This window comes from Parambassis ranga, chromosome 1 (assembly GCF_900634625.1).
Source record: "Parambassis ranga chromosome 1, fParRan2.1, whole genome shotgun sequence".
NCBI classification, from domain to species: Eukaryota; Metazoa; Chordata; class Actinopteri; family Ambassidae; genus Parambassis; species Parambassis ranga.
The window spans coordinates 409,383-433,493 of NC_041022.1; the positions used below are offsets into that span (position 1 = coordinate 409,383).

The 24,111-nt window shown below is 43.8% G+C and overlaps 3 protein-coding genes across 5 annotated transcripts; all 3 read right to left on the bottom strand.

Moving 5' to 3' along the window:
• Nucleotides 1-4,358: 4,358 nt before the first annotated feature.
• On the bottom strand, nt 4,359-6,244 carry acp5a (acid phosphatase 5a, tartrate resistant). Of its 2 annotated transcripts, none has more exons than XM_028407562.1 (6): nt 6,176-6,244; nt 5,688-5,781; nt 5,426-5,622; nt 5,227-5,351; nt 4,815-5,160; nt 4,359-4,734 (listed from the first exon to the last, which is right to left on the bottom strand). In XM_028407562.1, the coding sequence occupies exons 1-6, from the start codon at nt 6,203-6,205 to the stop codon at nt 4,495-4,497; spliced, it is 1,032 nt and encodes a 343-aa protein (XP_028263363.1). In that variant the 5' UTR covers nt 6,206-6,244; the 3' UTR covers nt 4,359-4,494. The 2 variants fall into 2 exon arrangements, with proteins under 2 accessions (XP_028263363.1, XP_028263371.1); XM_028407570.1 differs by lacking the exon at nt 6,176-6,244 and adding an exon at nt 5,887-5,966.
• A 1,561-nt stretch (nt 6,245-7,805) lies between these two features.
• Nucleotides 7,806-16,608, bottom strand: LOC114437948 (interleukin enhancer-binding factor 3-like). The gene is made up of 20 exons (XM_028408910.1): nt 16,514-16,608; nt 16,033-16,156; nt 15,263-15,395; nt 14,807-14,988; nt 14,521-14,695; nt 14,272-14,437; nt 12,694-12,785; nt 12,162-12,257; nt 11,962-12,073; nt 11,773-11,870; nt 11,594-11,702; nt 11,378-11,521; nt 9,833-10,023; nt 9,540-9,653; nt 9,309-9,443; nt 9,061-9,216; nt 8,839-8,968; nt 8,712-8,750; nt 8,282-8,623; nt 7,806-8,195 (listed from the first exon to the last, which is right to left on the bottom strand). Exons 1-20 carry the CDS (start codon nt 16,530-16,532, stop codon nt 8,089-8,091), a joined length of 2,664 nt encoding a protein of 887 aa, XP_028264711.1. The 5' UTR covers nt 16,533-16,608; the 3' UTR covers nt 7,806-8,088.
• A 1,023-nt stretch (nt 16,609-17,631) lies between these two features.
• LOC114436598 (prostaglandin E2 receptor EP1 subtype-like) lies at nt 17,632-21,473 on the bottom strand. Of its 2 annotated transcripts, XM_028406942.1 has the most exons (4): nt 21,123-21,473; nt 20,770-20,835; nt 19,852-20,669; nt 17,632-18,119 (listed from the first exon to the last, which is right to left on the bottom strand). In XM_028406942.1, the coding sequence occupies exons 3-4, from the start codon at nt 20,647-20,649 to the stop codon at nt 17,850-17,852; spliced, it is 1,068 nt and encodes a 355-aa protein (XP_028262743.1). In that variant the 5' UTR covers nt 20,650-20,669; nt 20,770-20,835; nt 21,123-21,473; the 3' UTR covers nt 17,632-17,849. The 2 variants fall into 2 exon arrangements, with proteins under 2 accessions (XP_028262743.1, XP_028262734.1); XM_028406933.1 differs by lacking the exon at nt 20,770-20,835.
• Nucleotides 21,474-24,111: the final 2,638 nt, after the last annotated feature.

Consider the following 24,111-nt stretch of genomic DNA (forward strand, 5'->3'; position numbering starts at 1 on the left):
CCTAGTGGATTTGTGCCAAGTTAGCGCCCTGACTCTTCTCCTTGTCCTGCCTGAACTGTCTTCACATCAGGATCCTTAGCTGAGTGATGCTTTGACCATATTCACCATATAATTATACACATTATTTAGTTTGTCCATAAAAAGGTCATTTCATTGACACCAGTGGTCATAGATTCAGATAAACAGCTTTAATGAGAATGTATTCTTAGGACATGTTAAACAGTATGTTTCAGGACAGCAGTGCACTGTGCAGGAGGACTGTGTGGAATCTTTGTGTCAAATAAAGCTGGCGGAGACAATGTTTGCTAACAAGTCTTATCCTTATACTAAATATATTCCCTGGACCTTAGGAGGATCGGCCTGTCAAGGGTGAAGTTAATTCAATTAGTGAGGTGACCTCTTTAAGGTGACTGAGATGCCTTTTAAAGACCTCAGGAAATAGAATCGTTGTCCTAAAACAGACAGAAGGGCCTTTTTAAAAGAATGTAACGTAGTATAAACATTGAAACGGTTAAAATGTGAATTGTACAGCGCAGCGGCAGGACACCATGCTCTGTGTGCTTATTGGCATTAAAATAACACCGTTATACAACAGCAGATGATTTCAGGGTCCATTTTAAGCAGGGTATTGGTGGGAATGCAGAAATCCAGGGATATTAAAAGCACATGAAGATCCCTGAGCACACACAGCTTCATAATCCCTCTGTTCTAACCTAGAACACAGATTATTCCAAACAAATCAACAGTTGTTTTGGAATGTATTTTTTTTAGGGCAACTATCATTAAGTTGCTCATTCCATCTATGAGACCCAGATTGCCTATATTCAGTGAGAGATGGAGATTAAGAAGAGAAGATTAGATGAGCAGCTTAGAGCCTTTTATTACTTTAGAAACAGGCAGCATCCCGTCTGCCATGACCAGCTTCTAGATCTCACTGTTACTCTGTTTGCAGGGAATAAAGAACATTTAGACAGGCAGAGGGGGTCAGAGTGTGAAGACAAGACCCTCCTCCAGATGCAGCTTTGCTGTTGTTGACCACAAATAGAGAACAGCAGCACCGCGGTGCCCAGCCCACTGAAGGTGAGGGCAGAGGTTAAAGGGAAACATGTTGCAGCAGTTCAACCTGTGTCAATGCACAGCAACAATACACTGAGCAGGTGGAGGTTAAAGGAGAAGCAGGCCAAACGTTCCATTGTTTCAAATACACAAACGATCTTTTCTGGAGTTCATATTTATTTAAATTTAACATCTGATGTTTGGATTTCACTTTTTTAGGGTCTTTCAGTTCAGACCTGGGGTGAAGCAGAAAAAGTTGCTCGTCTTATTTCCTGTAGCAGGAGGTAAACTCCATGGACACAGTGAGAGTTGTGTGTTGGTGACACCGGAGCAGAAGGGTCCGGGATTAACATGAAGACTCAAAGAAGGTCAGACTGGGCGGAAGCCATGCACGAGAAGGTTCTAGGCCACAGAGCTGGTGTCTGTCATGACATCTCAATCACAAGGCAGCGATGGTTTAAATTCTTCTACGCTGTGGTCAGGAGGAGGTCAGGTGACCCTCTGTGCAATAAGCTCTCTGACCGCACATGAGAACTTTCTGAACATTTGCCTGTTTTCATGTGTGCTCTTTAGAGTCAGGAGCCATTTTTAGGATTAGCTGAGGCCGAACATGTGAGTGCAGGATTACAGCTGTGCTGTTTTTGAACATTTGGTAACAGGTGGTAAAATAGGCTGCTGCTGGAAGATGGGGAGGAAAGGCTGCACCCTGTGATGCAGGGCGGAGCGTCTTTATTGACACTGTATTGTTTGTAGTTCCTGTTCTCTCGCCTGTCCTGCTGTCTGCAGCGGTGTCCATGCCACCTGACTGCACCAGCAGCCATTTATCCTGATTGAGGCAAAGAAGCCCTGATTTGCACAACAGTAAATAAAAAGATACATGATTTGGTTAAAACTGGATTTAAAGCTAACGATAGCTCACCTCCTGAAACATCTGTTCAATGCTGCATTATCACCACATGTTGTTACTGAGCGCTGTCCTTTGAAACTCCAGAGGTGACACATACATATTTTACAATATTGAAATATTAAAGGCCTTAATCACAGAGGCACTGACTAGCTATTCACCCACATTACAGGCTTTACAGAGGATTTAGGGAGGTGAGAGATCATTCATTCATTTCCTGTAAATTCAGTGTCTAATCCTGAGTGTCTGACCTTACCTGCAACCCAGTAAGTCTGCAGTGGATTTACGTAAGTAAGGGTTAATTGATCTCTATCCTCAGGTGACGGCTTAACCTCAGCCAACTTCTTACTGGCGTTGACTCAGTTCTGTCAGTCTGACGATGCATGACACTAACGGACCGTAACTCGTCCCACGTGGATGAGAATAGCTCTCATTAACCCTATAATAGCCAGATAGACAGTGAAAACACACATTAACCATAGCTGCATCAGGACTGTAGGACATAATGTTTTCTCGGTCTGTGAAAACTCGTGGGACTCCTGCTGTCATCGAACACATATTTGAATGAGGAATGAACAGGCAGCACATTTCAACATGTCAGCTGAATATGGTAAGAATCCCCTCACAGATTGTCATTAGTTGGCTGAGTTTATCCCGGTCGCAGTCACTGCCAATCTGCTATCATCCAGCTTAATCCTCTGCTGGCAGGCCAGGTGGTTTTCTGTGACGTGGAAGAGAACAGTCAGCGCCGTCTTGACCTCTCCTGTCCTTCTGCAGCGAATCACTGCTGACAGCAGCAACTGTTCACATTTCTCACAACGTTCGTTTTCACATTTGGACATTTTTAATGATGCAGATGTAAAAGCAGCGTTATAAACTGTCCGTGGCTACGTGTAGCTCAACAGCTAGAATCTCAAGATCATCCAAGTAGACAAAACCTCAGCTTGTTCCTCAGGGACCCTAAAAAGTGACATTTTTATATTCTAACTTGACATGACTGACGTCTGCTGCCGTAGCTGAAACGTTGCTGTGAACAGCCTGGTTAGACATTTCCAGCTTATTAGCAGACATTAAAATTCAAAAGCTCAGCGGTCTGGGTCTGTTTCTTGCAGTGTTTGCACAGGTAGTAACTCTAAGTTATATGTATGAAATATATGAATACAGCAGGCTGGGTTTGGTGCATTACTTTGCATATTTCTTAGATTATTCGCCTACTTTCAATGGAGGTGGAAACAATGAGGCAGAGAGGGGGAGACCACACACAAGAACTCAGCTTGAATACCACGGCTTCATTTTTAAAGTAAGTGCAGACTTTTCCTCCTGCATCACAAGCTGGGCACACGCAAAAAAACAACCTTAAAATAATGAGTCTCTGTACAAACAGGCTCAAAACTCTTGATACAAACTCTACAGTATCATCGTCACATACGGAGCAAATACAAGATGTTAAACTTTAAAGAAAAACATACAACTGGTCTTCAGGACGGTTGACTGTAAGGCCCTCCTCCTCTCAGAGACATCAGAATAACACAGAGTGGCTCAGGAGGGCAGCGTAATATACTGAGATATAACACAGCTGTCGGCCGTCTGCCTCCTGCTATAAGGCCATAAACTCCCCGACCGTTGAGCCAAAATCATTATTATTTTCTCAAGAGAAGCAAAATCTTGGCTTTTAGAAAACCAGAGCTGTACACACTGATGTTATTTAAATATTGCTAGTACCTGTGTACTTTTTATTCACTATTGTGTATAAGTGTATTGAACATGTACTCAGGGTGGATAAGTTGGTGAATGATTATCATGACTATTTACACTACCTTCTGATGTGTTCGGCCATGTATATATACATATATATATATACACACACACATACACACACAACCACATCATACTTATAATAACAAGGGGAACACACGTTCTTAATTTCCCCTTGTGATTATAAGTATGATGTCTGATGCTGATAACATGTATGATGTGGTTGCTGTTGGACTACGGATGGAAATTAGCTTGTGAGCTACAATCTGGTACAAGCTTCTGATCTTGAGCTTCATGTTATTGTACATCGTCCCAACACATAAACTCAAACTCGCTACAGTAGTGATAGCTCAGCTGTAACTACAAGTTCATATGATTATTAACGGTCCCCTGGTGGACGGAGGGAGAGGACAAAGACGCCCCTGTGCCCACTGGAGAGTAATGTCACAGCATACAGTGTTTCTGCTGTGAGAAAATACAGAAGTTAAACTGTGTCCTCTGCCCTCCACCCAAGCCCACAGAACTGAAAGCAGAAGAGTGAACTCAGCCTTACTGTGTACGATTAAAAAAGCTTCCTCAGACCAAACTGATCCGTGAACACATGAGAAGTGAAACGAATTGTGGAAACAAGTCACAAGACACATTCCTTACAAACATTTATTTTATCATACAATAAAGTCACATGTAAAATTATAGTTGATCCTTTTAAAAACCTCAAAATAATTAAATGCCATCGTTTAAAAGCCTAACAGTCATTTACCTGATTTTAAACAGAACATCTATTCAAAGTGCCTCTGTGAGAGCACAGTGCGGTACAGCGACGTGCCTTTGGCCTGGAAGAAGGTCACGATCATCTTGTTCTTTGTGACCTCTGCATGGACGAAGCCTCCCAGCGTGGAAGCCTGGCCGGTGAAAAACTTCACTGAACCCTTGGGGACGTGGTTCCAGTGACGGATGTCAGAATCCAGGAAGTTTCCAGCCCCGCTCACTACGTAGCCCACACCAGACTCTTCAATGTACTGTAAGGTGAAGGGGGGTGAAAATCAGTGTAAGCTAAAAGCTTCCTGCAGATTAGCATCAAATAATCCTGCTCACAAACCTGCAGGTTGTGGTCATGGCCGCAGAGGTAAGCAGTGGTGTTGTGTTTGAGGAGCAGAGGATGAACCTTCTGCAGAAGACAGTGCGTGGGGCCGTGTTCAGACACGGACCACACAGGGTAGTGTCCTGCCACCAGCAGGAAGTCCGCCCTGGATCGAGCCAGCCTCTCCTGCAGCCACGTCAGCTGACGGTTGGCGTCCACAGCACGCAGGGGTCCTTTGGGCTTCTCGTCTTCGTAGTCCAGAGAGTTACCGCACAGCATTACAGTGTCCAGCATGATGATGGTCAGGGTCTTCCCAGTGTTAGGGATGTGGAAGTTTAACTCGTAGTAGTAGGAGGGGAATTTCCTAACAGACAGATCCAACATTCAGGTTTCCAATAAACAGCATGAATCTTTATAAAGCTGCTCTTACCATCTGTCAGATCTTTGGCTGTACTCGATCTGGGCTTTGACGTTCCCGGCATGGTCATGATTGCCAGCCAAAACATACCAGGGCACCTTCAGAGACTTTGCAGTATACACAGCCTCAAAAGTGTCCTGAGCATTCACAAACAAAAGCTTTAGTGCCTGTAGAAAGCGTCAGTCATCCACACCACTCCTTCTCAACTGACCTTAAACCGAGGAGAGTCCACACTGTCCACACCTTTGTAGTAGAAGTTATCGCCAAGGGCCAGAACAAAGTCCGCTCCCATCTGCTCTGCTACTTGGCTCATCTCCCGAGCTGTAGCCTTCTGCACAGGCGTGATGTAGGGGGGGTGAGGCACGCCTCCCCAGTCTCCTATGACCAGGAACTTAATGGACGTTCTGTCTGCAACACAAAGCAAACTATGAGGAGCTGAACGATGTGGGTAGACTTACACCTAGGCTACTTACTGCTGCTGCTTCCCTCCAGGGCTTGGAAGGCAGTGGGATAGCAGTAGGCCACAGGGATGGCAGCCACGAAGATGGTTAAAAGAATGAGCGCCATCTTTAAAGAGAAGAGAAGAGAGTGTGGATTAACAGCAGCCTTTGAGCACAAATAATGAAAGTGTGGACCTGCAGACACAAAGAAAAGGAGGAACATGACACGAACCACAGAAGCCTACGCTTCCTCTCTCCTTGCCTCCCACCACACAAAACAACAACACCATCTCCTGTTTCTTTATGCCTGCAGGTGACCTGTGATTGGCTGCAGCCTGCAGCTGACATGTCCCAGCTGGAGCTAATAGAAGCTAATCAAAGCAGCCATGTCTGTGAGGCCGAGAAGGTCTGAGGCCACCAGTTTCTCTGCTGCTTCTCTCAGAAACTGCAGCACTCTCAGCAGAGAAAAGCGGCCTGCATGTGTGGAGAGCGTGTCAGTGCTCAGAGATAGAACCACTCACAGCTGATGGGAGGCGAGGTGCGCTCAGCATGACCTGGCGGGACACGCTGTCCTTGCAGTGCTCTCCCTCCTCGGTCTTATATCAGCACTCTTGGAGGAGAGGCTGGAGGAGCAGGGGCATGCATGATTGTTGCTCACACCCTGACTCAGTCTTGGGACTTGGAGGGGTCAGCTGGGCCACATGTGATCCACAGTGTTTATTATAGCTGGTGTCCAGACTCCACTTTTTCCACTGTAGTGTTAATCACTGTTTTTCCTTCTGTATCTTTGTCTCCATGTTTCTGAGTAATTCCACACAAACACATGTTTTATTCCAGGAAGTCACTGGGTAAGACGGATGGCTTACAGGATGTGTTTCACTGCATTAAATTGATCATTTCAGTTTGTTTGTTAAGCAAAGAATTTAGACGTGCAGTGTGAAGGTCATTAGAGGCTGTTGATGTACTCCTCACAATCTTAGCTGTCAATAGAAGACGACTGTTTTTACCTGTAGTGTTTTAAGAGACTCATGTGTAATATTCAGTGTAATGTAATGCTCACTTCCTGGGTGTTTGGGATTATGATTATGATCATTAATCCCATTAGACGCCTCCAAATCTTAGTTTAATGATCAAATCAAATGAATAAAAACCTCAGACGTTTGAGAGAAGTAACTTAAATCAGACATGTTTAAATTATTCTGCATGCTCACTGATTACCAGTGGTGGAAAGTAACTAAGTATTTGTACTTTGTTACTGTACTTAAGTACTTTTTTTATGTATTTATACTTTACTTAAGTAAAAATAATAGTGCATACTTTCTACTTTTACTCCATTACATGTTGCAGCTAGTATCTGTACTTTCTACTCCACTACATTTCTACAATGTTTGTAGTTACTTCTTTCGTACTTACTACACATGGTCATTTTTAATTTTAAGATGATTTCTTTGATTTTTTTAACATGTTCAGATCCTTTGCAATGGAAATCAATATTATATATTTGGTGCATGAGTACTTTTACTTTTAATACTTTAAGTACATTTAAAAGTAAGTACTTTTAGACTTTTACTTCAGTAGGATTGTTGATGTAGCACTTCTACTTTTACTTGAGTATATACTTTGCTGGGTATTTGTACTTTTACTGAATAACCAGGCTTCAGCACTTCCTCCACCTCTGCTGATTGCTGGCCTGTCAGTTCGGGTGTAGCTTTGTAGCTCATATTTAGCGTTCATAGGAAAATCTTGTGTTGTTTCATCGCACTTAACAAAGAGCATGTATCTCCCCAGGGTCTGGGGGGGCGTAACAATAAGGATATAATGTTTTTCACTTGAACGTCACAGAACAGTCTGTCACGGGGAACCAGATAACAGCTGACCTGGTCCATTTTCCACATCTAGGTCAAGAGCGCTGACTGCATTGATTAGGTGGAGTGCATGTGCTGCGGAGGTCACTTAAGGCACTTATGACACCGACATGAGAAAAACCTTCAGTGTTTGTAAAGAAAGGTTGAGCTGACCTGGATGCTTTACATTCATGATGTAACCATCATGTTGAACAGAAGACCAGAACATCTGCTCCAAAATAAGAATCTTTATTTTTAAAAGAAAGACTGGACTGTTTTTAAGACACTGAAATGAATAAATCTTTAGTTCAAATCTACAAGCAGCTTTAATTAAAATAATATTACTAACACAGAAACACTCGATTAGAAAAACACAACACTCACGATGTACATTGATGAAATATCAATAATTCTTTGTACCAGACTTAACAAGTCAAAGTGTAACAACTGAGGTGACAGAAGAAGCAACGTTTCCAGTTTCAGAGAATACACCAGCAGTGTTTTTTTAGAGTGGTTTCAGGAACATCGTCAAACATGAAGAGTCAGAAGACAGCGCAGTGAGGTGAGGAAGGCTGAACATGACGTGGGGATCAGTAATTCATGCTGCTGTATCCAGAGTACGAGCTGTGGCTTTGTCCTCCGAAGCCCTGGTAGGAGTCATAGCCCTGCTGATTCCAGTAGGACTGGTTTCCCCAGCCTGTCAGAGGAAATGCAAACAATCTATCTGTTGATCATTAACACAAAAAGTGCATTGAACTTGTTTTTTATCCTCTTTATACTCACTATAGCTATTATATCCTTGTCCTCCTGTCACAGAGCTGGGGTAAGCCGTGCTGTACATGGAGTAGTCTCCTCCTCCCTGACTCTCACTCTGGCCTTGGATCAGCATCTTCTTCTTCTCGTCTCCGTACCCGTAGCTGTACGGGCTCTCCTGGTCGGCAGGAGGAGGCATCGACTGGTAGTTTTCTCTCTTCGCGGTGCCTGTGTTGGCGCTGGAGACGGGTGGGGCGGAGTAGGTGCTGCTGCCCTCGGGGTAAAACGTCCCATAGCCACTGTCACTGCTGGACTCACCCTGGCCGGTGGTTTTGGCTGCGGCGCTAGCTCCGTTATTACCATAGAGTTTATCTACAAAATGAGGTCATAGCAGCAGGTAGTGTAAAATAAGCCTCTCAGTCACAGTCTGGTCAGTCTGAACTAGATGTCAGATACTCACGGTAGCCGGTGCCACTGCTGCTTTCGTAGCTGTAGTTCGCTTTTAAATCAAAGGAAAGAAAGAAAAGAAACGACGCTTTGGTCAATTTCTCTGGAGGTGTGAACCTACTTAGTGTAAAATTCCTTACTCTGGTTATAGCTGGGTCCTGCAGGAAACGGCTTGCCTCGGCCCCTGCCTCGACCTCCTCTGTTTGGGCCCCAGCCACGGGACCCGGAGTCGGAGGGAATGCCACGGATAGTGCCAAATCCTGGGATGTGCTATTGGGACAGGAACATTTAATGCTTTAATGTAAAGCGTCCTTGCAAAGTAATCAGCTTGAGGTTTGAGGATTACTCAATAGATGCACTACCATGTCCGTGTAGGTGACCTTCTTCTTTGGAGGAAATCTGCTGGACACTCCATTGTCATCTGGGAACAGCTTCTCCAGAGCAGCCAGGGCAGCGTAGGCCTTAGCTTCCTTCTTATTAGAGCCTCTTCCCTTGAACTTCTGACCGTCCACTTCCACCTGAGCGATTAGAAGGAGATCCTCACATGCCATGCAGGGTCGGGAGAGGTGAATGTGTTCCTGATTTTAGTGATTGTTTTAAGAACACAAACCTCCATGACGAAGCACTTTTCATGGGAGCCCCCGGTCTCGGCGGACAGCTCGTACTTCAGGCTGCGGCGCTTCTCGTTCAGCTCCATCACAGGGTTCTTGCCGTTTTTAGTCAAGATAGGACCCTGACTGACACTCTATGTTCACACCAAGAACAACAAATAGCTTGAGCCCTTACAGAACATAAGGGTTTTTAAATATATTCCATTATAAAGGGGAGCTCGGGTACCTACATCTTCTGATGGAGTTGAAGCTGTGCTAGATGCTTTTGCTGATTCTTCGCTTACTTCAGCGGCGCCAATGCATTCAGATTTAGTTTCTGTCGGAAGACCAAGATCCTGCAGGACCTGCAGTAAATAAAAACATTAACTGACGCACAGCCCTCTCTTCAATTAAAACTGAAAGTTTAAACTGGATGTGAGGTCTGTTGTGTTTGTTAGAGCCAATCAATAAACAATATCAGCAGATCAGGCCAAACAGTTTTTACAGTGCGAATGTCTTACAGATAAAGTTACATCATTCTTGCCTTTGTAGCTACATTCAGTTTGGCAGCTCGCTTGGAAGGCCCCGTTGCCTCAAAGGTTTTTCCATTCAGGTCCACAGCCATCGTAAAGACAGGCTCGTGGACTGGACCGGTCTGAGATGTGAGTCGGTACTCCAGGCCAGGTTTGTACTGGTTTAGACGCATCACAGCATTCATGCCGATATCATCAGAGACTACAGTACAAGGAACAGACAGACAACACAGAGTTAATCCCACATGAACAGAAGTGCCTGCTGACATTAAAGAGGCGGACTCACAGAGAGGGGGCGCTGTCGTCTTAGCCTGTGGCAAAGTGTACTACACTTCCAAGGTTTAAGCTTCATTACTACTTCTGTGATGATGCCTTTGGAAGCGTCCACCATCACTGTGACTGTTTATACTCGCAGGCTTGTGTCGGCTGCTCTCTCTTCTGTCATTACACCGCCTATGCACTGGCTGCTGTGTTGAGTTTGTTAACCGAACAAAGAAAGGTGGGTTTTATGTGTGCCTCAAGCCACTGAGAAAAGGGACATCAAGCTGATCGAGCTGGTGAAAATGCGTACGAGGAAATGCTAATGCTATCAAGCTGAACAGCTTCTGCCACCACAACGTGCAGCGATGCAGGTCAGGCCACCCTGTGGGGTCAGAGGTGGCCTGACCTGTAAGCTCTGCTGTGACTGGACGGTGTTGGATGGGAGCAGTTAGAAATATGACTACATGTTTCAGCTTGGTGTGAAAAAAGAATCCTAGGAGGCTTTTTACTTGCAGAGGTTTTCTGGCACATAGGGCAACTAATGTAGTTGTTAGCTTATTTAAACCGTTCCTGGTGCGTTACTGAGAGGCTGCAGCTGCACCAGAGGACAGAATGCTCTTAATTTTTTTTTATCAACTTATACCCCGTTCACACTGGGGAAATAAATCTGGGCCGCATCCAGATGTATCCAGATGTCTTGTGTGAACACCTCAAATCCGGCTGTATCCAGTTTGATTTCCAGTTTGGCTCAAATGTGGCTCAGGTGTGAATGCAAATGTGGCTAGCGAATCCGGCTAGGGACGTGATACTTCCGGTGAGCGATGTGCTACTTCCGGTTCACGGGGCGCGACACGGGACAAAAAACCGCACGACGCATGCACACACGCTAGTGGTTTGGAGGACCGCAAACAAGCCGGATTAAGCCGGATTGAGTGCGGACACGCTTGTGTGATAGCCGGATTTGAAAATAGGTCTGAACGTATCCAGCTTAAAGACTATCCAGATACAATCCTGCTCTAGCTGGAATGACTTTCTCCAGTGTGAACGGGGCCTAAAAGAAGCAGAAGAGTTATTTCACTAAATAGATTATTTTTTTGGTCTAGTGGTACAGATACTGTAACCTTTTAGAAAATCTGCATCTGGCACTCTGCTGATAACGTATAATCAGGTTTAATCAAATCATCAGGTAACAAATATACATTTCTAACGTGCTTACATTGACCAGTTGTGTCCTGTTTGATGATAATTTGTTAAAAAAAAGGTCAGCCAATATTCAGGCTTCTGGTATTACTGACGTGATTTCCTCTGAAAGCGCTTCTGGAACTTGAGAAACTTCCTCTGTTTGCTATTGAGATGTGGCTCCTCCTCCTCCTCTGTGTCCACCTCTGTGAACGGCCTCTTAGCCGGCAGGTTGAAGTGCCCGGGAGGAATGATTTGGGCTGCAAGAAACAACAGCATTAAGCCTCAGAACAGACATTTAAGCCAAACTGAAACTGAAGTTTATCACCCACCCATGCTACCTCTGACCCCGGCTCCGATAGATTTCCGTGGCTTTACGTATTTGCTCTCCATCCCCAGCACCTTGTGCATTTGTCCGAATGCACACAGCCTCAAGGCAAACTACAGAAAACATGACAGTCAGGCACTGTTTCCATGGTTCACTGAGTGCAGATATGTTTGCTCCCCTTACCTGAGCACTCTGCGTGATGTCTTCACGCTTCTGTAAAGTCAGTTCTGCCGTGGCATCAATGGGTTCCTTCTCACATGGATCCTTGATTCCAGGGCCATCTGTGCACAGATAAAGTTACATTTTTACATTATTGTCAGTGCCATCAAACACATATTGTTGTTTGCTAAACAACTCAAATAAAAACATCACCTTTCAATAGAATTCCAGACGCAACGCACTCCAAAACCCTGCGGAGGGACTCTCCGACTCCCATTGGTCTGTCAGAGGTACCAACAGCCTTCTCCACCAACAGTTCCAGAGGCTATACGGAGACAGAAATGACAGAGTTCAGGACACCAGCAGCTGGGGTGAGAGCAGATGTGCTGTTTCTAGAGTAATAGTCTTCCCACCCATCCCGCGATTGGCGTCCAGGTAGGAACACGGTTGCACAAGTCTCTCATGATTCTAAGCACGATGACGGCAGAGGTTAGGTTGTTGACTTTCGCCTGTAAACACAAACAAAAGCTAGCTCAGTCAGAGGAGCTGCTGCCTCTGACGCCATGTCACCGCTGTGCTTTCTGAGTTTCCATCAGGCATTTCACAAAACAAAGGAAGCACAGAATGGTCAGATCTACTGAGCCGTCTCCAAATCAACAACTTCTGTGTTGGGTATGCAATAAGGCTAGAGCTGAAATTGAGAGAGCTCAGTTATATGCTGGAGTCAATACCAATGATGTGAATAATTGTGTCATTGGTATGGATCAGCAGATCACCCTTCAACTCTTCTAAAACTCAAAGCTCGACATTTTTTTTGTAGGTTAAACTACATCAATTGAGAGCAGTTTACAAATTGTTACTGTCTCAGTAAGTGGACAGAATATGTAAAAAGTAATTCAAGGCAACAGGTTAACCTTATGTACAAATAAGGACGTGAATGCAAACCTGGAACCACTTGGCGTGGCGGAGAGACGCCAAGGCAGTAAGGCATTTCTGCCTGTCCAGAAAGTCCGGCGGATCGTTGACTGTTCGCGTTTCTATTGACGAGGTGGGGTAAGAAGAAAAGGTACAGTTTGACCAAGGGGGTTCGGCTCTGTCTTGCAGCTCAGGGAGTAGCAGCTTTTCCCAAACCAGCAGCAGCAGGGAACGAGGGTTCTCCAAGTTAATAGGAAAGTCTTTGGTTCCCTGTCACAGATCCAACTTTTCCCCCAGTGTGTGAAAGTAAAAACACAGTGGGACAGAGCAGCATGTACAACCATGCATAGCATGTTGTGGATGTATGTGCACTGTACTACAACAAATGCCCCCCTTCCCTCAGCCCCTGGACTTGGGTTTGCTGCTCCCTCCCCCACTCCTTAGACAGTCTGTCCAGTTGGTCAAAGGTCCAGCGTTCCTAAAAACTTGACAAACTAAAAGGCAATCAGTTGTACAACACAGGCATTTAGAGAAACTTCACGGATGCACCACACTGCAGCAAAACTGATGGATCCCTGAGCAGAAAGTGGCTTCGACAGGCCAGAAATTAAATGCACAAAAGAACCATACCGGCTCTGGGCAAGTTTTAGCCCATTTTTCCTACACTTCATCTCATCACTGTCCAGTGAGTTTAGGCTTCTGCAATTTGATTTATATTGCATCACAGTCCGTCACAGTGAATATGTTCACAGCAAAGATGACAACAAAATAAAGTTTAACCACGATTCCATCCAATTAAAACTGAAATTGTCACACATTCAAAATATTACAAATAAGGCAAAAGGTTTTTAAAGCTCATGGCACTAGACTGTGATTTATCCACATTAAAGCCTGTCTGAATGGCTGTGGAGGCTGTGCAGCAGTGAGAAGACTATAACTAGCACTGACACCGGTATGGTTCTGTATGTATGGCTGTAGAAACTACCCCTCACCATAATGCAACCTTAAACTGACAACATGCCGATTAATGCAGCCGCTCCACAAACACTCCATTAACCAGAACATTCAACTAAACAAACAGCGATTCAGCATTCTACTTTCATGAAGTCATGTTTTTCCTCCTTGGTTTGATCTCATGTTCTCACTGCTGATCAGTTTTGCTGCAGCTGGTTCCAAAGTCATGTGTTCATCATCAAGAACATGCAATGCGCGCTTTCACATGTTATTCTTGACAAGGCCTTCACTTTCAACATGAAAACAAGAATAAACAGAATTGTTTTCTTTTTCTTTATGACTGAGGCAGTGATAATAGCATCATGAGCAGACATGGGTCAGCATCTTCAGAGGAAGAGCAGCGCTGCAAACGACAGTTTGTCACAAGACGACGGCAGGGCTATCGAGCCAGTGAAGAGCCAACACTAGTTGGTTGTTCACTGGCATCAGTCACTGTACAAACTCCATGATGCATAATGGGCACATTTTGTAGTTTTTCACCAGCCAGAGCAAAGATACAGATCATTGGAGTAGTACAGTGTCTGCATACTGAGAACACACAGATCAGGCCTGCGGCAGCTGGTGGCCAGTTGGAGGCTGGGCCGACATACGTACCTTCTTCTTCTTCTTCTTCTTCTGTGGTTTCATTATCTCGCTCTGTCCTGACCAGAGGTGATGTCATGTGGATAATGAGAGTCAGGACCGACTCCTTAGTGTTTGTAACAACAATAGCTGCTTCCTCTGGACACTGGCTTACAACATATGTATCAGCTAAAATGTCCTATTTAAAAGAAGAACGAAATTTTAGTAAAACAACAAAACTTCAAATCTGTGATAAACGGAGAATGTGGGACTTCTCTGTACCTCTAACTGTGCAGTCAGCTTTTCAGACACATCTTTAAGTAGAGTAAGTGTTGGCTTCTTGGAACAAAGCAGCACCAGCTCCAGATTCTTGTCTCCCTTCAGCAGGAGTCCTTTGGCCACAAGCCCAACCCTCATGACGCCACGCAGCACCCGCTCTTTTGAATCATGACTTGCACTAGGAAGGAGAAGGTTGATTAATCACTATTACAAATAAAAAAGCATTACGTATTGAACAAGATGACCGAAACACTTTTCATTTGAAAACCTACGCAGACCGGTTGTGTACCTTTCCGCCTCTGTAGATTCTGTGCAGTCTTTTGGACCGTCCATCTGGTCTGACACAGTCTTAAGGGCACACTCCACATGGGAGACGATGGTCTGCACTGCCTCCAGCTCCTCTGGTGAGGGGTACACTTCAAAATGTTTGGCCATCACAAGGCGATCAAATGGCCCCGAGGGCACCTCATCCTTAAATAAAAGTAACAATAGGGTTTAAATTTATGAAACAAAATGTGTAGATGCACATGAATATTTTTACTGTAATCCTATATAAAGAGATAAACGCTAACATGTGGTGAGATTAAATTCTATTTTCTATTTTAATAAAACTGGGAAGTATAATATTAGTAATGTTACAGTTATTGTGCAGGAGGAAGAGCGATCTTTTTATAACAAGGTGATGGAAAACACTAGATGTTCCAGAGGTCACATTAAAAACAACCTGAGGAATATCAAGCCTTACTGATTCATCAGAGGAAAGAACCTCATGGTAACGTTTGTCTTGTATCTGCTCGATAGCAGCAATGTAGTCATGGTACTGTCTCAGCTCCTCTTCGTAGCACAGGCAGTCATACCAGTAACGCAGCTCCTCATATCTAGGACGGAGGAATGACGAGAATGAGCTCCAGTGTTCAAGATAAAGCAGGTGACAGAACAACTTTACCAAATCCTACAAATACTGGGTAAACCTCCACTCAGCAGAAAGGAGCAGAGACGTGGAAGCAAAGCAAGAACTGAAGTGGACTGGATGAGCAGCAAAACATATTTAAGACACCTAAGATGTGCCTCTAATGGTTAATTATTCAATTCATAAGATAGAATAGAAATTCTTGTTGAGTAAAATTACTGCTTGTCTCCTTTAAACAAAAACAAACGGCAGCATCACAGAAAGGCGGTCTGACTGTAAACTGTGAGCACTCAACTGATGCTAATGTTGTTGGTTAGGCCTTCAGTGGCTAAAAGAGGTTCAACTCTTGACTTCACTGAAGTCTATTTTTGGATTCCTTGTCTGTGTGCTTGCCAATTAACACCCATTGTTTATAACCTGGTGACAGGTAAGCATCTCTTACAAACTGGCTTTAAACATCTTTATTTAATTCAACAGTGCAGGAACGTGACGCCGCACACATTTTAAGGAAAGTCCACCAATAATACGACTGGCTTTCTGTATCATCATGTTATTCATTGATTAAATACAGGCCAATGGGGCCAAACGCTGCAGGGTTTGTGCACCTATCAAAATCCTCCGGGTGGAGCCGGTGGCCTCGTTGTATCAGGCTATCCCAGTACAGCAGCTCCTCGTAGGCTTGCTGCTCGTCCCACCTTGGCCCTCCAGCGGCCATGCTGTCACGACTGCCTAGGAGAGCAGATAACACTAAATATTACACAAATCACATCAAATGTATTGAAAACACATTATTAAGATGCATGCTGTCAGATTCCAGCGCTGGCTTAATATGAAGAGAGGCGCTAATAAATAAGTTTGCATGCGTTTGTCATAAACTTGAACACATAACATGTTTAAATACATCGTCAGTACATCATAGTAGAGCCGTTATTTATCCATGTCGTAAAATTCAGGCAGCTGTTTTGCTAATGTTTACAGCTTTGATAGTTCATTACATGTTAGCTAACTAGCTACATTTAGCTAGCATGCTGGTTCTATTTCCTAAATGTTCGGTGTCAGGTGTTAGTGTCGGACAATAACACGAACCTCTGGCTGGGTCGTGCATTCGGCGCTTACCTCTGTCAACAACGAGCTAACAGGTGCGGACCTTCGCTGCCTTGAACCAGGCCTGCGCAGACTGATGACAGGATGCACACGCAGTGCATGCTGGGAAGATCGCTGCCCAACTTCTTCATTGGTTTTTTTTTCTAACTGAATGTTGTATCCATGATGGTGCAACACTGCCACCTACAGTCTCATTCTCCCTCATTCATTTTAAAGGCTTTTCCACAATATTGGCAAATTAAAAACAAAACTGTCTCTACAATATATATATATATATATATATATATATATATATATATATATATATATATATATATATATATATATATATATATATATATATATATATATATATATATATATGTACAATATATACATTTAATACTTTTAAACTTAAAATACTTTTAATGTTGATCAATAATTGTGATATTTCTTGTCTTTAAAATACCATTAAAAGGGTCTGTGTTAGAGCCAGACTACTAAAGCACTTTTAATGATTTTTGCAGATAAAACTGTAAATTATTTTTTCTTTCATTGTTTAAAGTGAAGAAATCATGACATAAACCAAATGATCAAATAAATGCTGCAACTTTTCCTGCTTGAAACCTGTTTACCTCTTAGAATATTTAAGAATAATGACATGTACTTATTAAAAACTCAAGAATCCTTCTTTTAAAACAAGGCCTAATAGGAAAATAAGCATAAGGAATAAGAGTAAAATCACATTGTATTGTTTTATTTACATTCAGTTTAAAGTACTTTACATGTCCTCGAGGGTTCAGTTCAAGTATTACCATATAAAATCTTCCATTATTGTACATAATAAACACACAATAAGCATTTATTTAACATCAATTCATTCATAAACTTCACAATATTGGAATATTAACATTCCTTGATGAAATACATTCAACAAAAATATAAAATAACTTTAGAAATACAAATACTTTGATAGCTATACCAATACTGCTCTGTTCTGTACAAGATAAAGACACAGTGCAATTTATTTAACTTCAAAAGCTGCTATAATAAAACCAGACAGTCTCTGCACAGTCTCTCAGGACAAAGCATGGTTAGTAGTGCATACTACATATCTGCCCTTTTTTATTATGAGTATCCTAACAAGCATATAATAAGAAGGAATGTTCACCCATAAGTAAACAGTTTATGACATTTTGTGCAAAATCATAGCCTTAGCTAGCTTACATTGATATGGTCAGACCTCAGTGTTTTGCCTATAAAAAGGCATCATTGCATGTTCTGTGACCTGTGTGAAAAGTGCTTCACCAAATCACTGCATGAGTCTTTTCCCTTCAGTTCACACTTGTTTGACTTCATTCTTCCCTGAGCTGGGGAAAGATGTGGGCTCCCAGCGGCGTAACACAGTGCCGCCCAGGCCCGCCTGGCACTTAGCAATGAGGTAGATTTTGCGGAGCACTGTGCGACGTAGCAGAATGTAGACCCAAGGGTCAAGGATCTGGTTCCAAGTGGCCAGCCTCACTGCCATCCACATCAGGGTTTTGTAGTTACACAGGCCGCTCTCACTGGGTTCACTGTAGGAGCGGATCGCAGACATCAGGGTCAAGATCTGGAGGCAGGAAACACCGACCAGTAATTCATTATTATTAAAGTTACACAAAAGGAGTTCAGTGCATGATAACAAATAAAGAGAAAATATAATAACATCAAAAAGTACTGCAAGAAAAAACATCATTTATTAATATTAGTCAAACCTAAAGAGTATTTTTATGAATAGGGATGTGCAGCTTTTCTACTGCTATGGCTGTAGTTTCTATAATTATGTCAAATACAACCAAATATTTCCACTGTACATCACTCACTTCAATATAAAAAAAACTTGTATGAAGAAAAACAAAGAGTAAAACACTGCAAACATTAGAAATGGACAAAATAAATCTCATCTTACACTCGTACTAGAACAGCCTGAAATACTTCATGGAAAGTGAACGATGAAATAATCCAGTGCCAAAATGTGTGAAGAACACTGAGTGATTATGAGATCATATCTCAGCGGAGAGGACAAAGTAAAGCGCGGGTATTCTGTGATGTTTACAGATCAAGATTCAGTTTGGGCCAAAGGTACCAAAAGAAAAATGACATATTATCAAAAGAAGAACTTCCATGCAGAACTTTCCAATAAGAGGAAATACATCACATGTGTTTGGGAGACGACTTCTTTAACTGAAAAATGGTCCGACTTAAATCACAGATAACAAAAATATTACGAACAGAATGGCGGAGAAGTACGGATACCAATACGTTTCAATTTGATGAAACTTTTCATTTTAGTCAAAATCACATATGTTAAATTTGACGTTTATTTAGCGCCAAAGTGTTCGTGTGCCAGAAAAGGGTCAGTTCATGCGTTTCCCCATGTGCTCTGTAAACAGCACCATTTGTTGTGTTAATCGTGTTCTGGAGACGCCCCGCAGCACATGTTTACCTCCAAGCTTTTAAAATGTAATATTACAGTTGGCTAAATGACCCCGACGTCTGTGCTGCACACTGAAATCAGTGCATTGACAGCAACACTGTGCCCCTCTCATGGTGTGATCCAGACCCAGTATCTGTCCCCGGAGACGCTCAGCTCATAACCAGCCCTGCTGTAATTACTGCTTATGATCTTAGAATCGAAACAGGCTTGTGGGCAGTAAACATGCACAGATCCTTCCCGGGGTGAGATCAGGGTGAGCCATCACTTCACCTTAATGCATGGAAAGCCTGCAGGGAAATTTCTGTTTCGTACCTCGGACCATATTGACTGATCTTCATCTTTAATGATCTGATGCTTCTCTGTTGAGATATGATCTCATAATAATGCCAGCTGTAATTCCCCACATACATTTCTAAAGGTATTACATATTTCAGACTATTCGAATACAAATAAATGTTAATGCTACACCTTAATGAATGTTTTATATAGGTAATCAATATTTGTAATTACTTTTTTTACTGATTGATTTTAAATTGCCATTAGTGGTATTTAAATAGTTTATAGTCCAGTGGGCCGTGGAAAACACTGAGTAGTAAATGAATAGATTGTTGTTTTTGATGTTTTTGGGCTAATCTTCAGCACAATATAGACCAACTATCTTTTTACAGTCTTTTTTAACGAGTTGCTTGTTGGACAGTTGTATTTAGAGTCATAACTGTAGAAAGTTGAAGCCAGTTTTAGCACATCCACATGCAAGAAAGGTCTGAACTGAGAGCTGTGTCTGACATTAGGCACAGATACTCAGACTGTGACCATCTGTACACCAACCCTGCATCCACATCTTACTGCTCTTCCTGGTACTCACCAGCAGAGGGCACCAGCAGATACATGAGGTGACCATGATTCCCACCAGCTGCACCACCATCTCTATGTCATGGGACTTGGCTGAGTGATGAGAGCCTGGCCGCCTCCTGAGGCGGGCCAGCACCAGTGTCACTCCACTGATGGTGTTACACACCAGCGCTGCTGCCAGCGAGGTCAGGCCGAGTCCAGAGAAAAGCACAACAAATGCCACATCTGAAGTCCTCAGTGGCGCTGCCTCCTTGGTGCTATTAAACACTTGGATGAAACACCAGGTCCCTGGTTCCTGATAGGTGTAGGAGCCCAGCTGAAAGCACGGCAGCAGGGCCACGGTCAGAGCTGCCAGCCAGATGACAGACAGGCAGACCTTCCCACGTGTTTTGGTGACAAGGGATGAGTGCAGCAGGGGTTTAGTGACACCAAGGCAGCGCTCAGCAGCCATGGCACAGCCCATGAAGAGAGGGCAGAGGCCAAAGAACACCATGCTGCCGCCCAGAAACTGGCACATGCCGCCTGTGGAGTGGACATCCTCTGTGCTGGCGTTTCTGGAGATGTAGAGCCGGAGGACCAGGGCACCCGGAATCACATGACCAAAGAAGTCAGTAACCACCAAAGAAGTAGCAAACAGGAGGAATGTGGCTTTGGAGCGCCTGCGCTGGAGACAGTAGGCGTTCACCAGGATGAACAGAGCCACAATGTTGGAGATGATACCCAGAGTCATCGAAACCCCCACCATAATGGCGCCGCTGGCGTTGGGATGCTGAGAGGTGCGGTTGTCCGGGGCTGACAGGCACATCATCATCCTGAGCTCCGGACTGGAGGCTGCAAGAGACACGGAGGAGCGTTCAGTGATCACTTCCTGTGAGGGTTTGGGTTTGTCAGTTGGTTTTTCAACATCAGCACACAGCACATGAGGAAACACCTGTTTGAAGGTTTCTTCTCTTCAGCACAGACGTTCCGCTCTGAATGTGAACTTTATGTTGATTTTCTATTCAAACACAACAACACAGACACACTGCTACACGTTTGGACTATATATTTGTCCCCTGTCTTGACTGTTCATGTGTCCAGGCAGACATGATGGCAGAGGACAGCCTTTCAGAGAGGACATGTCCATAAGACAGCTGTCAGAACTGCAAGATGCAAAATGAATCTCAGGGGAGAGCCCTGTCACACTGAACTCATGATGTTTAGCATCGTCTTGTTGTTCTAAACTCTCTGACATGTCCTCCTCTTGCAGTCAGTTAAAGAAAACTTAAATCAGACACCACTCACGCGGCACAGCTCAGAGATCCTCTTCAGTCCGGCTGGCTTTTCATGAATATTCCACAGATCGGATCAATCAAACAGATTCCCGTGTCTCTTCATTCAGATCAGATCATCCTCCCTCTTTATAAACTCCATCGCTGGAGGAAAACTGAAGAAACCATCGACGTCCTTCGCGCAGTCTGTTCCATGGTGGTGTCCGTCTGACCGTCTCATGGTGTCTGTGCGTAAAGGACCCCGCGGCTGAAACCGCCTCACGCTTTATAGCGCGCGTTCCTCCTGTGTGTGTGTGTGTGTGTGTGTGTGTGTGTGTGTTCACGCCTCATGCTTTCACTCTGCACCGTTTACATTAGTTGTGCGACCCGTGAGCACAATTTAACGCTGTTACTCACTTAACGTGTTAAAGAAGACCTCAAAGCTGCTAACTTTAGACCGACTCTGACGTCATTCACAGCAACTACAGTTGCAGTAAAAAAAACAGTTTGTCAAAAAATATGTAAATTAAAATAAAAAAATATGTAAGTTAAAATAAAAAAATATGTAAATTAAAATAAAATATGTGTAAAAATATATATATATTTAAATGTTTACCTTCCTCATTTCAGTGAGGAAGTTTTCAGTGTACAGATTTCAGAGGACTGGTTCTGAACCTTGGAGTGGAGAACTCTGGAAGTCACCATCTTGGCAACATGGAACTCTGCCTGACTTTTGGTTGATCCAAATATGTGACAGCTGAAGCATGCAATCTGAGACGCGCCTGCCTAAATCCTGGCATGAAAAGGGGAAATGATATTTAGCATGTTTTCTTATTTCTGCTCTAAATGTCCAGCCTCTGAACGTGGGGACCATGTGTGGTCCAGAAGCAGCTGGCTGCTGTTGACCTGCTGATACATGTGAGGCAGCGCTGCACCGTTACCCTCTCTGTGTCCTTCCTACTATGTGCCTGATTGTCTTCTGATCATGCAGGCAGCCTACAGAAGCACAACATGTAGTTTAAATGTGTCACCATGGAGTCCAGCTTCCCCCAGATGTCAGTCACATCATGAAACAGTTAAACGTTCCTTTGTTGTTCAGCTGTTGTTTTCTGGATCGATGTGTGCAGATTCATTTTCACATGCAGCGTGGGTTTGTTGCTGTGTAATGTGCTGCTCTGAGCCCAGAATAACCTCCCAGGGATCAGCTCCGGGCAGATTGAGTACTATGATGCTCTCACTCCTTAGAGGAGCCTTCAGTTCCAGTTATCTGTAAAATGACCTCAGCACACTATAGAACTATTGTCTAGAATTTAAATCACAGTTTTATGTTTTGTATTTCAGATAAATTATTGAACAAGTTTTGGAAAATCCGACCCAGATGTTCCTCGAGGACTCTCGCTGTTTTTCCTTCAGGTTTCTGGAGCCGCTTCAGGGAAAATAATGTCACGTCTCATTCTGTGTGATCGACGGCGAGAAGACCTTCTGGTGCAGGTTATGCCTGCTGGGGACAGGTGGTCATGTGTGCTTTAATTTCACAAGAATCCAGCAACCCCTGGAAGCGTGGGTGCACAGCTCGTGGTTTGGAAATTGACTAAAAGCAACATTTTAAATTGACTGCCGTTCACAGGAAGGAGAGCGGAACAAGCACTGACTGAATTGGTTTCTTTGTAAAGAGAGACACCTGGAGGAGACACCTGGCTGCCAGCGAGCCTGTGGACAGGCCATCTTTACATTACACACATTTTACAGAAGAGAATAAAAACTATATAAAAACATTCTGTGATTTTTACCAAGTACCACAGTTCATACCAAAGTGAACAGGTCCGTAAACAGCCGCCCCTCACAGCAGCCACACATCTGCAGATGCAGTCACATCAGAGGAGGAAGCAGATGCCTCTGATGTCTCTGACAATGTTTCCTCGGCTGCTGTCCTGTCAGCTGATGAGCTAAACGGTCCTGCTGCAGCAGAGCTTGCTCCAAAATATGCCAGTCGTACATGAAGATTTATTTTGGGCCTAACGAGCAGACACAGTGTGAAGCCCCCGCTCCGGGCTCGGACTGCTGCAGCTCCATTGGTCCTTTGTTTATTGGTCATATGTTCCATCAGTGAAATCATCCCCACCTGCCAGGTCTATTATCATCCACATGAGGATGTGAGGTCAAATGACCTGTCTTGTCCAGGACTCATCACCATGGTAACAGGAAAGCTTGTCGAAAATAAGTGTAATGTAGGCGTACAGTTACCCTTTGACCTAGTGTGTAGCACAGCTATGCTGCTCTGGGCCTAAGCTGTCAGGACACAAACATGATCCACTGAGCAGGTTCCCTCTGACCTCTGACCTCTGACCTCTGACCTCTGCTCTACTCTCCTTAGTCTGGCTCACACTGGTAATATCATCTCATAATCTGTGTTTATGCTCTCTCTCTCTCTCTCTCTCTCCTTCATCCTCTCTGTCCTGTCTCCCTCTTCTTCTCCTCCTCTACCCGGCCGACTGGCAGCAGGGCAGCTCCTTAAGTTGTCGGGTCCTGCTCAAGGTTTCTTCCTCTTAAAAGGAGTTTTCCTTGCCACAGTGCTCTTAGGGGGGTCAGGCTCTGGGCCTCAGGCTCTGGGTTTCTGTGAAGCACTTTGAGACTGATTGAGACTGACTTCTGATTGTAAAAAGCGCTGTATAAATAAAAGTGAATTGAATTGAATGAACCAGGTGGTTTTGGTAGAAAGTGTTGTGTTAACTTGTGTCAATCAACCTGTTCTGGTTTTAATTTATTTCAGTGTGCACCACACTCCATGGTACTCCTGTTGGTAAAGTTTAAATAAATATCCTGCTGGCTGGGACGCTTGTGAATACAGTGATCATAATATCCCAGTTTTCTTGTGGATTAGACGTTTTTATTAGTCCAGATTTAGTCCAGATTAAAAGCAGGACTGACACACACGGAGTCTCTGACTGTGCTGTAAACACTCTCACATGTTTCTGTGAGAGTGAAATCCAAGCACAGAGGATGCTGATGCTGAATCAGTCTCT

Excerpts from the sequence above, each read along its gene's own strand:
- LOC114437948 (XM_028408910.1), bottom strand. Across the intron at positions 14,989-15,262 it reads TTCTTTCCTCTGATGAATCA|GATGAGGTGCCCTCGGGGCC; the intron begins GTAAGGCTTGAT and ends CTTTTATTTAAG. Across the intron at positions 12,074-12,161 it reads GGACGCCAATCGCGGGATGG|CCTCTGGAACTGTTGGTGGA; the intron begins GTGGGAAGACTA and ends GTCTCCGTATAG.
- LOC114436598 (XM_028406933.1), bottom strand. The coding sequence starts at position 20,649 with ATGATGATGTGCCTGTCAGCCCCGGACAACCGCACCTCTCAGCATCCC. Across the intron at positions 18,120-19,851 it reads TCTGCTGGTGCCCTCTGCTG|ATCTTGACCCTGATGTCTGC; the intron begins GTGAGTACCAGG and ends TCCTGCCTCCAG.
- acp5a (XM_028407562.1), bottom strand. The coding sequence starts at position 6,205 with ATGCTGAGCGCACCTCGCCTCCCATCAGCT. Across the intron at positions 5,623-5,687 it reads CCTGGAGGGAAGCAGCAGCA|ACAGAACGTCCATTAAGTTC; the intron begins GTAAGTAGCCTA and ends TTTGTGTTGCAG. Across the intron at positions 5,161-5,226 it reads AGCCAAAGATCTGACAGATG|GAAATTCCCCTCCTACTACT; the intron begins GTAAGAGCAGCT and ends TCTGTCTGTTAG.